At 46.4% G+C, this 17413-nt stretch overlaps 1 protein-coding gene across 6 annotated transcripts in view; it reads right to left on the reverse strand.

Moving 5' to 3' along the window:
• Positions 1-17413, reverse strand: part of gpsm1b (G protein signaling modulator 1b) — a 298729-nt gene that overhangs the window by 35177 nt on the left and 246139 nt on the right. For 4 of the 6 annotated variants that reach the window (XM_078226258.1, XM_078226259.1, XM_078226260.1 and 1 more), the window contains 2 exons: positions 5585-5655; positions 2441-2632 (listed from right to left, as the gene is read on the reverse strand). In XM_078226258.1, coding sequence (XP_078082384.1) covers positions 2441-2632; positions 5585-5655 — 263 coding nt within the window. The remainder of the gene's footprint in view (positions 1-2440; positions 2633-5584; positions 5656-17413) is intronic. The other 2 variants (XM_078226261.1, XM_078226263.1) reach the window with 1 other exon arrangement.

Genomic DNA, 17413 nt, shown 5'->3' on the forward strand with positions numbered 1-17413 from the left:
CACTATTCCTCAAATTCCGACACTATTCCTCAAATTCCCAAGTCCAAATCACATTTTTATAGCCTACGTGAACCATAATGTATGTAAGGGGGAAGTTCTCCCTTAAGCACACGGAATTGAAGAAAGGTAAGATGATCAGGTGGAAAAGACATCAGACTTAGTAAATATCCATTACCTTTAAATTCTGTTTCTGAGAAAAATTATCTATTTGGGACACAGCTTATCTAAAAGCAGAATGCCCCACTATAAACCTGAATATTATTAGTTCCTTTTTGCTGTAGCAATTTCTAAATTATTTATTTGCTGTCTTTTTGCCATTACATTCAACAGCCATGAGAGAAAAATTGAACCCCTGTTCTGCTTTTTCACAAATGACTTTGGAATTCACTTTCTTCATGGGTTCACTTCCTCTAGGTTTGAGTTATTGACCAAAACTAGCATCTCATTGGATCCCTGCCTCATCAAATACTCATTTCCTGCAAAGCATCGTCGGCACAGCAGTCTTGAATTCAAATATTCCTAGGGCAATTCTTTTTTCTTCATTCTTTCATGGAATGTGAGCGTCACTGGCAACCCCTAATTGCAGTTGAACTGAGTGGCTTGTTCAGCCAATTCAGAGAGCTGTTAAGAGTCAACAAGATTGCTGTGGCTCTGGAGTCACACATCGGCCAGACTGGATAAAGATGGCAGATTTCCTTCCCTAAGGGACATTAGTGAACCAGATGGAATTTAATGACAATTAAGAATGTTTTTTTTCATCACCATTACTGAGACTAGCTTTCAATTCCATTAATTGAATTTAAATTCCACCAGCTACCATAGTGGGAGTTGAACCCATGTCCCCGGAGCTTTAGCTTGGACCCCTGGATTACTAGCCCAGTGACATTACTACTATGCCATCTCTCTCCAAATCTGAAAATGAATTCAATAAATCTGGCATTGGGACAAAATGGCCAGATTGTTATAAAAATTCAGTTGCTTCATAAACGCCATTCAGGGAAGGCAAAGTGTTGCCCTTTAACCTGTCAGGAACCCAAATCCATAAATACCCATGGCAAGTGGCTCATCTCCTGACCCCTCAAAGCCTCCTCACTGTCTAAAAAGTTCACAAAGAATGTGTGAAATTCCAGCACTTAAGAAGTGCCTCTGTGCTGTACTGAATGCCCACCACTGGCACACTCTGGGTGCAGTAGGTATGATTGACAGAACGCATTTCACCAACTCACCAGTGTTACTTTGACAGCAACTCCCTTGCCTGCAACCTCCATCATAACTCAGAAAGATAAGAGCAGCCGGGTCGAAGGAGTACAATCACTTCCAAGTTCCACTTTACAGTCACACACCATTCCAATTTAGACAAGTACCCCCCACCACCCGCCCCCCCCCCCCCCCTTGCCTCCGACCATCCCAATCTTCATTATTGTTGGAGTCCTGAAATTCCACTTTCAACACCACTGCGAGTGCACCATCACTCCCTGGACTGTAGCAATTGAAGGAGAAGGGTCACCACGTGGGCAACAATAAATGGGCAATGACGACTGCCTTGCCAGAGTGACTCTTGGGATGCACGTGACGTGCATCCCAAGAACAACTCAAGAAAGATTTGGGTTTATGCAGTGTTCTCCAGCAAGCTATTGGATTGCAAAGATAACTGTTATAGCAATGCTCACCGCTTCATTCTTAGGGCAAATGATAAATGAACCAGTGTCCTGATGTCATTTTGGATTTGCTCATGGGATGTAACCATTATTGACATGGCCGGCATTTACTGTTCATCCCTTACTGCTCTCCAGGAGGTGGTGGTGAGTCACCTTCCTGAATTGTTGCAGTCTGTGTGGTGCAGGTACACCCATACTGCGGAATGGTGGACCCAGCAATGATGAAGCAATGGTAATTCTGATCTCCAACTCAGGATGGAGAGTGATTTGGAGGGGATCTTGCAGTGGTGGCTTTCCCCTGCACCTGCTGAATCTAGGCAGCCGAAGTTGCGGGTTTGGAAGGTAATGCAGTGCATCTTGTAGATGCAGCCGTGGCCCAGGGAGTGGACGTTTAAAGTGATGGATGGTGTGTTGGTGATCAAACGGGTGACTTTGTCCTGGATGGTGTCAAGCTTCTCAAGTGTTGTTGGAGCTGCACTCAGCCTGGCAAGTGGAGGATATTCCATTACATTCCTGACTTGTAGCTTGTAGATGGTGGACAAGCTTTGTGGAGTCAGGAGGCAAGTTACTCACTGCAGAATTCCCACCCCCTGACCTATTTCTGTAGCCACAATATTCATGTTTCTGGTCAACAATGACCAATAGGATCATGGGGCATTCAGTGATGTTAAGGCCTGAGGGACAGTGTTGGAAATGGTCATTGCCTGGCATGGTAAATACACAAACACTCTCACACAGTTACACAAGATGCCAAAAAGAGATGCAAAGTTCAGATTGCCTACCATTGGTGCCATTTGAACTCTGACATCGCTGGCGTCCACCAATGGTAACGATGCATTGGCGCCTTGCTTGTCTTCTGAACTGGCCGTGCCCTCCTGATACTTCTTGTTCCTAAGTTGTCCGGCCCAGGGCAGCTTTGCTGTGTTCTTGAGATCAAGGGAATGGTGCTCACCAGCTACATCCCCATTTTGGTCCTTGACGATTGTAAATCAGACCAATGGAAGATTATGTAATAGTTCTCAAAAGGCAAGAGTTTTGGCATCAATATCTTACAAAAATCAAGGATTTTATTGCCTCAGAATGCAGATGCTGAACCATCAAAGAACAATTCAGCTCCCTTAAACCCCTGCATTATCATCTTCATCCCAGTTCCCCACATGATGTCACAGCATTACCAATTAAATGCAAAGCTATTAAAGTCAGTGTCTGTTGCAGTTTTAGAGAATTGGTGCATGTTGGTTTTCTGTGACCCAAGTTCTGAACTTTAAAAGTAGTCAGCGTGGCACAGCGGTTAGCACTGCTACCTCACAGCACCAAGGACCTGGGTTCAATTCCAGCTTTGGGTGACTTGTCTGTGTGGAGTTTGCACATCCTCCCCATGTCTGTGAGGATTTCCTCCAGGTGCTCCGGTTTCCTACCACACTCCAAAGGTGTGTGGGTTAGGTGAATCAGCCATACTAAGTTGCCCCTTAGAGTCAGGGGATTAGCAGGGTAAATACACGCGGTTACGGGGATAGGGTCTGGGTGGGATTGTTGTCGGAGCAGGTTCGATGGGCTGAATGGCCTCTTTCTGCACTGTAGGAATTCTATGATTCTATGATCTGCAAATGGGTCACACCAGGAAAGCAACTGGCCTCTAAGTGGCCTTCTCCAAATGTAATTTCATAGCCACGAATTTTGTGGTCTTAAAGATCCTTAAAGGCTTGCTTGAGTGAATAACATGTGGTGCCGATATTTGCCCCGGCAACACAGGGGTCCAATTAAAATAGTCAAGTCTGCTTTTAAAGACTACTCTTGATTCTTTTTTTTAAGAATGAACAGGATCTGGGTATTGCTGGAAAGTCTTTATGCATATCCCTATTCACTCTTCAAGAGGTGATGGTGAGCCATCTTCCTAAATACAACCAACTGCTGTTTGTCATTTTTATAAATGACCTGGATGAGGGCGTAGAAGGATGGGTTAGTAAATTTGCGGATGACACTAAAGTCGGTGGAGTTGTGGACAGTGCGGAAGGATGTTGCAGGTTACAGAGGGACATAGATAAGCTGCAGAGCTGGGATGAGAGGTGGCAAATGGAGTTTAATGCGGAAAAATGTGAGGTGATTCACTTTGGAAGGAGTAACAGGAATACAGAGTACTGGGCTAATGGTAAGATACTTGGTAGTGTTGATGAACAGAGAGATCTCGGTGTCCATGTGCATAGATCCCTGAAAGTTGGCACCCAGGTTGATAGGGTTGTTAAGAAGGTGTACGGTGTGTTAGCTTTTATTGGTAGAGGGATTGAGTTTCGGAGCCAGGAGGTCATGTTGCAGCTGTACAGAACTCTGGTGCGGCCGCACTTGGAGTATTGCGTACAGTTCTGGTCACCGCATTAGAGGAAGGATGTGGAAGCATTGGAAAGGGTGCAGAGGAGATTTACCAGGATGTTGCCTGGTATGGTGGGAAGGTCTTATGAGGAAAGGCTGAGGGACTTGAGGTTGTTTTCACTAGAGAGAAGAAGGTTAAGAGGTGACTTAATAGAGGCATATAAGATGATCAGAGGATTGGATAGGGTGGACAGTGAGAGCCTTTTTCCTCGGATGGTGATGGCTAGCATGAGGGGACATAGCTTTAAATTGAGGGGTGATAGATATAGGACAGATGTCAGAGGTAGGTTCTTTACTCAGAGAGTAGTAAGGGTGTGGAATGCCCTGCCTGCAGCAGTAGTGGACTCGCCAACATTAAAGGCATTTAAATGGTCATTGGATAAACATACAGATGATATTGGAATAGTGTAGGTTAGATGGGCTTTAGATTGGTTTCACAGGTCGGCGCAACATCGAGGGCCGAAGGGCCTGTACTGCGCTGTAATGTTCTATATTCTATGTTCTATGTAAGCCTGTCACATCGGATGACAGTTAAGAGTCAATCACATCTGGATCTGAAGTTACAATTAGGCCTGACCAGGTAAGCAGGGGAGATTTTTTCCCTGAAGGAAACTGGATCGTTTTTTGAGACAATATTGTATTATTCATCGTCGCCAAGCCTAATACTAGCTTTTCTTAGTGCTGACAAGAGAGATGCATTGCTGAAGCTTTTCCTTTTTCCCTCATCAGGACATATGCAAGAATACCAAATTTCAAATGATCACAAAACTTACAAGGAGAAAAAAATGTTCCTTTGAAATCTGGCATTCTTGCCTTTGGCCTGATGACTGCAAGATGCTTCTGCAAAATGCCTCTATTTTCAGCAATATTCACACTCTACTAGTTTTTTTAATTTTATTTTTTATTTAGTTAATTAACTGAATTTAAATCCTTAGCTACTGTGGCAGGATTTGACCTCGAGTCCCCAGGATCACTAGTCCAGGCCTCTGGAGTAATGATCCAGTGATAGATATTAAGTATTCTACCATATCTGCAAAAATATTCTGATTTAACAAAGTCAAACTATACCAGGCTTCGATTACTGATAACCTTCCCCCCCTCCCCACAGGTCACATAAGTGTGCCTTGGACAATTCCTCATTTTAACAACCATCTCATTCTGAATTCCAATTTTTGAGAAGATCTTCCTATCACCGTTTGAATGGAAGAATTCCCAAATTTCTTACTTTCTACACCCCAGATCATGCTCTCTTGCTCCTACTACATGGCTGGAATTCTCCAGTTGTTCATGACAGTGGGACCTTCTGGTCCCACCAACGGCACACCCCCTGCCGCAGGTTCCCCAGTGGCGGGGGCACCTGATGGCAGCAGGACCACAAGATCCTGGCAAATGGTGCACTGCCTCCCGCTGCGAGAAACATGACTTGGGGAGGCCATAGAATCCCCCCCCATCTCTTCCCCCCCCTTCTCTCCCTCTCTTCCCACAAGTCCTTCCTCAATAAAAGCTCATGAAATTCTAGATCGACTTTCCCTTATGCTTACTCTTTGTGACCCCCTCACCTTCTCTGGAGAAAACTTGACCACGTTCATGTTCTCCATGCTGTATCGAGTCACTATTCTTGGCCGTGCACCTAAAGCAGGACAACATCAAAAAGAAAATAGATTAGATTTATTCAAAATAATGTTGAGTCATGCATTGCATTAATCTTATTACACTGAGTGAACTAATGAAGCTTCCATGCGGTAGACTGCACAAAACAGATGCTTGATATAAAAAACACTGCTGTTCAGTGGTAAGAATTGATCATTTCAACTTATTTTTCTTCTGCATCCCTCCTACATGACTCAGCTTACTGGGTGACTCTCAGTGTGAATTGCTGGCAGGTCTTTCATTTAGAATCATAGAATCCTACAGTGCAGAAGGAGGCCATTTGGCCCATCGAACCTGCACCGGCCACAATCTCACCCAGGCTCCAACCCCATGCATTTACCCTAGTTAGTTCCCCCTAACACTACGGGGCAATTTAGTATGGCCAATCCACCTAACCCGCACATCTTTGGATTGTGGGAGGAAACCGGAGCACCCAGAGGAAACCCCCGTAGACACAGGGAGAACGTGCAGACTCCACACAGACGGTGACCCAAGGCCAGAATTGAACCCGGGTCCCTGGGTGCTGTGAGGTAGCAGTGCTAACCACTGTGCCACCATGCTGTATCAAATGTAAAAGTTAGGGTCGAGGCTAACTTCATAAAACACCTTGGAGTTTCTGATCGGATCTCTCACGCAATAGCAGCAAGGCAGAAAATCTTGCATTTCTACGGTGCCTCTAGGCCTTCTTCCCAATTCTTGAAATTGCTCAATGTTTGTTCAGTACTCGAGCTTCCCAAGATACTGGATCTCAATGCACCACCCTTGTATAGCAATGGCAGTTTGTCCCATCTGGCATCATTTCACAATGTGCACAAGTGCCAGCCTGGTTATTCTCAATTCAATAAGACAATCCAATATTGCAAAGGGTGTGACGGTTTCTGTTCGGTGGGTTTGTGTGCCCTGCTGGATTACCCAAGTAACAATTGTGACGATACTGTGCCTTGAAGAAATGTACTCGAGTCATGTTCTTGGGCAGGATCTGTTATAGCAGTTCTATGCACTCGGTGCCATTCTGTCTACAACCAGCATCCTGCTTAATCTGAACTAATGCTGTTCAGCTGTTCCTCTGGGACATTGCAGTGTTGGGCTTGATTGGGATGATTGATAGGTATGGTCACGTGATGGGGTGAAGCTAGGCTTACGCTGAATATTCAAGCTTAGATTCTGCTTTTGAGTTGGGAGAGCGCATTGCCTCTCTTTTCTGTTTCTCAAGTCTGGAGACTGTGAGCTGCCAGAGACTAGGTTTACTTCTCTGAAGTTCTGCTGTTTTGAGTATATATCCTTCTCTGGAAACTGCTGTCTGGATCTCTGTCCAGAGGTATTAAAAGGCTGGAAATCTTGTACCCACGTAAGCATCTTTCTGTGCTAACTGATTCTACAGAAGGGATTTATGTCTATTGGGGATACTGTTGAATTGGAACAACAGTATTGCTAGCTGTTAAGAATTATATTTTGTTATGTTTAAGAATTCTAATTGGTAAAAGTTATGCCAATTCTCTGTTATATTCTAACTGTGTTAAGTAAAGTTTTGCTTTGATTAAAGCTTCCTAGTGGGTCACTTGAATCATACCTGGAGTGAAACACTTTATGCTCACCCTAATGCCAAAATCAAATGTGAAACCATAGAACCCTACAGTGCAGAAAGAAGCCATTCGGCCCATCGAGTCTGCACCGACCACAATCCCACCCAGGCCCTCCCCCCCATATCCTTACATATTTTACCCGCTAATCCCTCTAACCTACGCATCTCAGGACACTAAGGGGAAATTTTAGCGTGGCCAATCAACCTAACCCGCACATCTTTGGACTGTGGGAGGAAACCGGAGCACCCGGAGGAAACCCACGCAGACACGAGGAGAATGTGCAAACTCCACACAGACAGTGACCCGAGCCGGGAATCGAACCCAGGTCCCTGGAGCTGTGAAGCAGCAGTGCTAACCACTGTGCTACCGTGCCGCCCAAGTTAGGATCTAGGCTAACTTCATAAAATACCTTGGTGTTTCTGGTCTGGTCCCTAACACAATGGCAGCAAGAAAGAGAATCTTTCATTTCTACGGTGCCGTGCATGCCCTCTAGGCCTCCCATACGTCTCCTGAGGTGTAATTCACTGTTGCAAGAATGCTGCAGCCAGTTTTGTACACAGCAAGGTTCCACAGTAACAGCATGATTAACGACCAGAGAATCTGTTAGTTGAGGGATAAATATGGATTAGGACACGGAGAGCTCTGCTCTGGTTCGAAATAGTGCCATGGAATTTTTCAGGTCCACCTGAGGAGGCAGGCGGTTTAACATGTCATTCAAAGAAATGGCATCTCCAACAGTGTAGTATGCCCATTGTACTGCACTGGAGAGTAGGCCGAGATTTTCTGCTCAAGACTCCAGACTTGAATCCACAATCTCCTGATTCAGAAGCGAGAGTGCCACGGCTAAAACCAGTGGCACCAAGTTCTGCTCACCTCAATACAAATAATGATTTGACATGAAGGGAATTGTTAATTGGACTCCAATTTTCAGCAAGACTGGGGCTTGCACAAGACCAACAACAAATTCTAACAGTTGAGTGAAATGTTGATTAATTTACCATTCATTTCCCATTCTGATGAAGAGTAAACACTCCAGGATGGTGTTGAGCTCTCAATAACATGTTGATCGATGCCATTTACATGGATATTAGCTCCAAATGAATGAACTTGGTTTGGACGGACTTGTCAACCAGCTTGTTTTGGATTAATTTCTCATTTCAGTTCAACTGTGCAGTCTCACAGAGGTGTTTTGCCAGTAGCAATCAGGAACAGAGCAGTCAACATTAGTTGATGAATTCCTCGACTTTCCAAATGTTTAATTTGCTCAATTATAAAGGCCCAAACTGTCTAATGCCCACAGAGTGTGGGAGGAAAGTTCCTGAGTGCTTTCAGCGCGATGCTTAATGCAGATGCATCAAATTCCTGAGAACGCCAACATAACAAATGGTTAACCTATTGAAAATAACTCCATGGCCATGGCCCTCCATGGGCGGCATGGTGGCACAGTGGTTAGCACTGCTGCCTCACAGCGCCAGGGACTCAGGTTCAATTCCCGGCTTGGGTCACTGTGTGTGTGGAGTCTGCATGTTCTCCCCATGTCTGCATGGGTTTCCTCCGGGTGCTCCGGTTTCCTCCCACAGTCCGAAAGATGTGCTGGTTAGGTGCATTGGCCGTGCTAAATTCTCCCTCAGTGTACCCAAACAGGCGCCGAGTGTGGCGACTAGGGGATTTTCACAGCAACTTCATTGCAGTGTTAATGTAAGCCTACTTGTGACACTAATAAATAAACTTTAACTGTTAATTAGGCAATCCAGTTACACGGAATGGGGCTAATATCCAGTGGTCTCAGACAGGATGTGGGGAAAAACCACATCTTCCTTTGTGGCACAGTGGGTACCACTCTCGCTTCTCAAGTCAAAGGATTTAGGTTCAAATTCCATACAGAGACTTGAGTGTATAATCTAGGATGCCATTCCATGGAAGTGCTGCAGTGATAGGTGAAGTCTTTCAGATGAGACATGGAAACTAAGGTGGATGTAAAAGTTCAAAAAACACTCAATCAATAACTAAGGGTAGCACAGTGGTCAGCAATGCTGCCTCACAGCGCCAAGGACCTGGATTCAATTCCGGCCTTGGGTCATTGTCTGTGTGGAGTTTGCATGTTCTCCCCGTGTCTGCGTGGGTTTCCATGTTCTCCCCGTGTCTGCGTGGGTTTCCTCCGGGTGCTCCTGTTACCTCCCACAGTCCAAAGATGTGCAGGCTATGTTGATTGGCTATGCTAAATTGACCCTAGTGTCAGGGGATCAGCAGGGTAAATACGTGGGGTTACGGGGGCAGGGCCTGGATGGGATAGTTGTCAGTGCAGGCTTGATGGGCCGAATGGCCTCCTTCTGCACTGTTGGAATTCTATGAAGGCATGATCTGATCAGTATTTCATCGTCTTTTGCCATTTGCAAATTGGCTGGCGAATTCCTCTACATTTTACTCCCCTAATTTCCTCAACCATAAAGGTCAAAACTGTCCGATTCCCAGGGAGTGGGAGGAAAGTTTTAGAGATTTCAGTTTAACAATCTATTCTGGTGGCGTTCTCAGGAATTTGATGTATCCGCGTTAAGCATTGTGCTGAAAGCACTCAAGAATTCCCTCCCACTCTCTGTCGGGATTTGACAGTTTGGGCCTTTATAATTGAGCAGATTAGACATTTGCAAAGTGGAGGAATTCATCAACTAATGTTGACTGCTCTGTTCCTGATTGCTACTGGCAAAACACCTCTGTGAGACTGCACAGTTGAACTGAAATGAGAAATGAATCCAAAACAAGCTGGTTGGCAAGTCCATCCAAGCCAAGTTCATTCAGTTGGAGCAAATATCCATGTAAATGGCATCAATCAACATGTTATTGAGAGCTCAACACCGTCCTGGAGTGTTTGCTCTTCATCAGCATGGGGGGGGGGCGACTGAATGGTAACTTAACCAACACTGGGCGGCACGGTGGCACAGTGGTTAGCACTGCTGCCTCACAGCGCCAGGGACCCAGGTTCGATTCCCAGCTTGGGTCACTGTCTGTGTGGAGTCTGCACGTTCTCCCTGTGTCTGTGTGGGTTTCCTCCGGGTGCTCCGGTTTCCTCCCACAGTCCAAAGATGTGCAGGTTAGGAGAATTGGCCATGCTAAATTCTCCCTCAGTGTGCCCGGACAGACGCCCGAGTGTGGCGACTGGCGGATTTTCAGAGTAACTTCATTGCAGTGTTAAGATAAGACTACTTGTGACACTAAAATAAATTTTAAAACTTTAAACACTTCACTCAAGTACAAGATTGGCTGGAATTTGGGATGTCCAGAGGTTCTGCAAGGCAATAGATAACTGCAATTGATTCACAACCAGACAGTCGAGGAGGTGAAAGGGGAATGCTCCTGGGATGATAAGTAGGAGTTGGCAGAGAAGCGATGGAGAGATTTTCTGGAGCAGAAACCTGAAAATCAGGTCCTATCCTTTCCATAGGACAATAAGATATAGGAGTAGAGTTATGCCATTCGGCCCATCGAGTCTGCTCCATCATTCGATCATGGCTGATATGTTTCTCAACCCAATTCGCTCACCTTTTCCCCGTAACCTTTGTTCCCCTGACCAATCAAGAACCTATCTATCTCAGTCTTAAATACACTCAATGACCTGGCCTCCACAGGCAATGAATTCCACAGATTCACCACCCTCTGACTAGACCTCTCCCACCTCATTCACTTTCACTGGCGGTAAAGTCAAGTGGATTGGATTAGCAATTTGTGTGAAGTAATGTGGAAGCGTTCTGTAACACACAGGTTTACAAATCTATTGGAGAGGAGTAAAGATCCCAACTTGGAACAGCAAGCATGAAAATGCAATAGGCAATTTTATGCAAAGAGGGTTCATTGATTCATAGAATCGTTACAGTGCAGAAAGAGGCCATTCAGCCTATCGAGTTTACACCGACTCGATCTCATATCCCACATATTTACCTAGCTAATCAACCTAACCTATATATCTTTGATGTGGAGATGCTGGTGTTGGACAGAGGGTGGTGAATCTATGGAATTCATTGCCACAGAAGGCTGTGGAGGCCAGGTCATTGAGTGTCTTTAAGATTGAGATAGATAGGTTCTTGATTGGTAAGGGGAACAAAAGTTACGGGGAAAAGGTGAGCAAATTAGGTTGAGAAACGTATCAGCCATGATCTAATGATGGAGCAGACTCGATGGGCCGAATGGCCTAACTCTGCTCCTATATCTTATTGTCCGCAGCGCTCCGAAAGCTTGTGATTTCAAATAAACCTGTTGGACTTTAACCTGGTGTTGAGAGACTTCTTACTGTATATATCTTTGGGCAGTAAGGGACAATTCACATGGCCAATCAACCTAACCTGCACATCTTTGGACTGTGGGAGGAAACCGGAGGAAACTGACGCAGACACGGGGAGAATGTGCAGACTCCACACACAGTCACCCGAGGTCGGCATTGAATCCAGGTCCCTGGCACGTTGAGGCAGCAGTGGTAACACCGTGTCGCCCATGAGCATTCACATATTCATAATGCCATTGTCCATTGAAAATAATGAATGGTGCCATTAATAGCACCTTTTAATGTAATGAAACTTCCTCTGGCGTTTCACAGGAGCACTGAGGCACCAAGCCACAGTGGGAAATTTTCGGTCACATTACCAAAAGTTTGATCAAAGAGGCAGGTTTTAAGGAGTGCGAGCTGGAGAGGTGTAGGGAGGAAATTCCAAGAGGTCAGGGCTGAGGCAACTGAAGACACGGCTGCCAGTTCTAACTGGGAATACACAAGAGGCCAGAATTAGAGGAGCACTGATGTTGGAAGGATTGTGAGGCTGCAGCAGGTTACAGAGGGGCAAGGCCACGGAGGGATCTGAAAACAAGGATGAGAGTTTTAAAAACAAGACGTTGTTTGACCAGAAGTCAAGGCGGATCAGTGAGCACAGGGGCGATGGGGAGTGGAACGGACTCTCGCTGCAAGCTAAGACAAGGGCAGCAGAGCTTTGAATGAACTCAAGTTTACAGAGGGTAGAGTGAGAGAGACCACCAGGAGTGTGTTGGAATAGTCAAGTTCTGAGGTAACAAAGGTATCGATGAGGGTTTTAGTAGCAGACGACTTGAGACAGGAGCCAAATTAGATGATAAAATCTGAGGAGTAGACTATTCAGTGTGGTGGCCTCTTATTTTGGGTCAGATAAGAAGCACACATCAAGTTAAGCGTGGCAGTGTGTTTGCAAAATACCATGGCTCCAAGAGTAGATCAAAGGCTAGGAATCCTGCGGCAAGTAAGTCACCTCCTGACTCTCCAAAGCCCATCCACCATCTACAGGTCAGGAGTGCAATGGAATACTCTCCATTTGTCTGGATGAGTGCAGCTCCAAAAACACTCAAGAAGCTCGACACTATTAAGGACAAAGCTTGATTGGCACCCCATCTACCACCTTCCCTCCTTCGCTGGTGCACAGTGGCAGCAGGGTGTACGGCCTACAAGATGCACACACCAAGGCTCTTTCCACAGTACCTTTACCATCTAGAAGGATAAGGGCAGCTGATGCATGGAAACATCACCATCTGAAAGTTCCCCTCTTCCCCCACAGATGATCCTGACTTGGAAATATATCGCCGTTCCTTCATTGTCACTGGGTCAAACACCTGGAATTCCCTCCCTAACAGCACTTGGGTATGCCTACACCGCATGGACAGCAGCGGTTCAACAAGGCAGCACACCACCACCTCTCAAGGGCAATTAGGAATGGGCAATAAATGCTGGCATAGCTAAAGAGAGACCCGTATCCTACGAATGAATAAATAAAATGCGACCAGGTGTGACTTTGGCTTGTGGGTTTCTTTGTGTACACTGGATGAAGTTGGAAAGAAGAGCAAAGCGTTCCTCTATGACCTTCTGCTGCCTCTCATTACACCGATGAGTGTTATTCCCCACAAAAAACACATTTAGTTTGCTAACGTGCATGAGATTTCAATGTTTTGTCAACAGAAACAATTTTGACTTGTTGAATGCCAAATAACATAAAAATTGTACATGTCAATAAGGATCCTGAAGGTTTACATTGGGTGCAGCTGGGAAATGTAAAGGTATCTGCTTTTCACTGCTACACCTGGCCTGGGTGACACAGTGACACAGTGGTTAGCACTGCTGCCTCACAGCTCCAGGGACCTGGGTTCAATTCCCCGCTTGGGTCACTGTCTGTGCGGAGTCTGCACGTTCTCCCCATGTCTGCGTGGGTTTCCTCCGGTTTCCTCCCACAGTCCGAAAGATGTGCGTGTTAGGTGGATTGGCCATGCTAAATTGACCCTTAGTGTCCCGGGATGTGTAGGTTAGAGGGATTAGCGGGTTAAATATGTGGGGTGACAGGGATAGGGCCTGGGCGGGATTGTTGTCAGTGCAGACTTGATGGGCCGAATGGCCACCTGCACTGTAGGGTTTTTATGATTAATTACATTTGTTAGGAGAAACTTGTTCAAACAAGGACAGGTGTAGGAGTACAAGAAACACAAGATATATGAGCAAGAGTAGACCACATGGCCCCACGAGCCTATTCCGCCATTCCCAGCAATCATGGTTGATCTTGGATAAGAAAGCGCTGGAAAAGCTCAGCTGGTCTGATAGCATCCACGGGGAGAGATACAGAGTTAATGTTTTGAGTTCAATATGACTCCTCTTCAGGTTCCGTAGAAGAGTCACACGGATGTGAAATGTTAACTGTTTCTCTCTTCACAGATGCTGCCAGACAGCTGAGATTTTTCCAGCATTTTCTGTCTTTATTTCAGATCTCCAGCGTCTGCAGCAATTTGTTTGTAATTATGGCTTCAGCCCCATTTTCCTGCCTGCCCCCCATGCCCCTCGATTCAGAGAGACTAAATATTTGTCTGTCGCAGCCTTATAATGTATTCAACGATGGAGCAACTACAACCCTGGGGTAGAGAATGCCAAAGATACACAACCCTGCGAGTGAACACATTCCTCCTCATCTCAGTCCTAAATGATTGTCCCCATATCCTCAGGATGTGCCCGTGTTTCTGATTAGGCGTGTATTTGAAAAGGAGACTCTGTAAAAAAATTTGTTTATGGGCGGCACGGTAGCACAGTGGTTAGCACTGCTGATGCAAGACTTCTTGAGAAAGTGAGAGGGCATGGGATCCAAGGGGCTGTTGCCTTGTGGATCCAGAACATGCAAGACTTCTTGAGAAAGTGAGAGGGCATGGGATCCAAGGGGCTGTTGCCTTGTGGATCCAGAACTGGCTTGCCTGCAGAAGGCAGAGAGTGGCTGTGGAGGGGTCTTTCTCTGCATGGAGGTCAGTGACCAGTGGAGTGCCCCAGGGATCTGTTCTGGGACCCTTGCTGTTTGTCATTTTCATAAATGACCTGGATGAGGAAGTGGAGGGATGGGTTGGTAAGTTTGCTGACGACACCAAGGTAGGTGGTGTTGTGGATAGTTTGGAGGGATGTCAGAAGTTGCAGCGAGACATAGATAGAATGCAAGACTGGGCGGAGAAGTGGCAGATGGACTTCAACCCGGATAAGTGTGTAGTGATCCATTTTGGCAGATCCAATGGGATGAAGCAGCAGTATAATATGAAGGGTACCATTCTTAGCAGTGTAGAGGATCAGAAGGACCTTGGGGTCCGGGTCCATAGGACTCTTAAATCGGCCTCGCAGGTGGAGGATGCGGTCAAGAAGGCGTACGGCGTACTAGCCTTCATTAATCGAGGGATTGAGTTTAGGAGTCGGGAGATAATGCTGCAGCTTTATAGGACCCTGGTTAGACCCCACTTGGAGTACTGCGCGCAGTTCTGGTCACCTCATTACAGGAAAGATGTTGAAGCCATTGAAAGGGTGCAGAGGAGATTTACAAGGATGTTGCCTGGATTGGGGGGCATGCCTTATGAGGATAGGTTGAGGGAGCTTGGTCTCTTCTCCCTGGAGAGACGAAGGATGAGAGGTGACCTGATAGAGGTTTACAAGATGTTGAGAGGTCTGGATAGGGTAGACTCTCAGAGGCTATTTCCAAGGGCTGAAATGGTTGCTACGAGAGGACACAGGTTTAAGGTGCTGGGGGGTAGGTACAGAGGAGATGTCAGGGGTAAGTTTTACACTCAGAGGGTGGTGGGTGAGTGGAATCGGCTGACGTCGGTGGTGGTGGAGGCAAACTCGTTGGGGTCTTTTAAGAGACTTCTGGATGAGTACATGGGATTTAATGGGATTGAGGGCTATAGATAGGCCTAGAGGTGGGGATGTGATCAGCGCAACTTGTGGGCCGAAGGGCCTGTTTGTGCTGTGGCTTTCTATGTTCTATGTTGCTTCACAGCTCCAGGGACCTGGGTTTGATTCCCGGCTTGGGTCACTGTCTGTGTAGAGTTTGCACATTCTCCTCGTGTCTGCGTGGGTTTCCTCCGGGTGCTCCAGTTTCCTCCCACAGTCCAAAGATGTGCGGGTTGGCCATGCTAAAATTGCCCCTTAGTGTCCTGGGATGCGTAGATTAGAGGGATTAGTGGGTAAAATATGTAGGGATATGGGGGTAGGGCCTGGGTGGGATTGTGGTCGGTGCAGACTCGATGGGTCGAATGGCCTCTTTCTGTGCTGTAGGGTTTCTATGACGTGGACATCGCTGGCTGGGCCAGCATTTATTGTCCATCCCTAATTGCCCTTGAAAGGCAGTTAAGAGTCAACCACATTGCTGTGGATCGGTGGCAGTGGTTAGCACTACTGCCTCACAGCGCCAGGGACCTGGGTTCGATTCCCAGCTTGGGTCTCTGTGCGGAGTCTGCACGTTATCCCTGTGTCTGCGTGGGTTTCCTCTGGGTGCTCCGGTTTCCTCCCACAGTCCGAAAGACTGCTGGTTAGGTGCATTGGCCGTGCTAAATTCTCCCTCAGTGTACCCGAACAGGCGCCGGAATGTGGCAACTTGGAGATTTTCACAGGATCTTCATTGCAGTGTTAACGTAAGCCTACTTGTGAGACTATTAAATTAAAAAAAGACCAGGTTTGTGGGGTTCTAAAGAACGAAGGGAGGGGGACAGACTGGAGAGCTCTTTCAAAGAGCCAGCCAGAGCTTGCTGGGCCAAATGGCCGCCTTCTGTGCTGTATCATTCAATGATTCTATAAACTACATCAAACACCACCATCGTTTCTAGTTGTTGGGATTTAGAAACCCTACAGTACAGAAGGAGACCCTTTGGCCCGTCTAGTCTGTCCCGACCACAACTCCACCCAGGACCTATTCCCATAACCCCACACATTTACCCTGCTAACCCCTGTGACACTGAGGGGCAATTTGACATGGCCAATCCATCTAACCTGCACATCTTTGGATTGTGGGAGGAAACCCACGCAGACATGGGGAGAATGTGCAAACTCCACACTGACAGTGACCGAGGCCGGAATTCGAACCTGGGTCCCTGGCGCTGTGAGGCAGCAGTGCTAAACCACTGGGCCACCGATTTCTTCAGCCATTCTGCTATTGATTTAAAGCAAGGAGCATTTTGAAATATTTCTGTGGGCAGTCTCTTAAAACTGAAACTAAGTTCAAGTTATAAGTTACAAATCAACAATGGCTGCTCCTTTTGTAAACAATTTGCCACGAGAACTATTTGTGATTGGTACAAACCACACAGAACAGCAGTGTGGCAGTATAGCACAATGGGGTGGCACAGTGGTTAGCACTGCTGCCTCACAGCGCCAAGGACCCGGGTTCGATTCCCGGCTTGGGTCACTGTCTGTGTGGAGTCTGCACGTTCTCCCCCGTGTCTGTGTGGGTTTCCTCCGGGTGCTCCGGTTTCCTCCCACTGAAAGACGTACTGGTTAGGGTGCATTGACCCAAACAGGCGCCGGAGTGTGGCGACTCGGGGAATTTCACAGTCACTTCATTGCAGTGTTAATGCAAGCCTTACTTGTGACTAATAAATAAACTTTAACTTTAGCAGTTATACCATTGAACTAACAGTGCAGAGATCCTGAACACAAACCCAGCCATGCTAAGTGGATCACCTTCAAAGCCCTAAAAAGACATCTCAGTCTTATTTTCAGAACTGGGGACAGGTAATAAACTGTACAGACTTGCCAGATGCACACTTGCCCCAAGAATAAATAAAATAGTCACAGCTGTTTGACACTGAGATACAATCAGTAGGAGATGACTAACACCTGTCAAATGATGCCGGATTTGAGTG

The sequence above is a fragment of the Mustelus asterias genome, chromosome 13 (genome assembly GCF_964213995.1).
Source record: "Mustelus asterias chromosome 13, sMusAst1.hap1.1, whole genome shotgun sequence".
In the NCBI taxonomy this organism is placed as follows: Eukaryota; Metazoa; Chordata; class Chondrichthyes; order Carcharhiniformes; family Triakidae; genus Mustelus; species Mustelus asterias.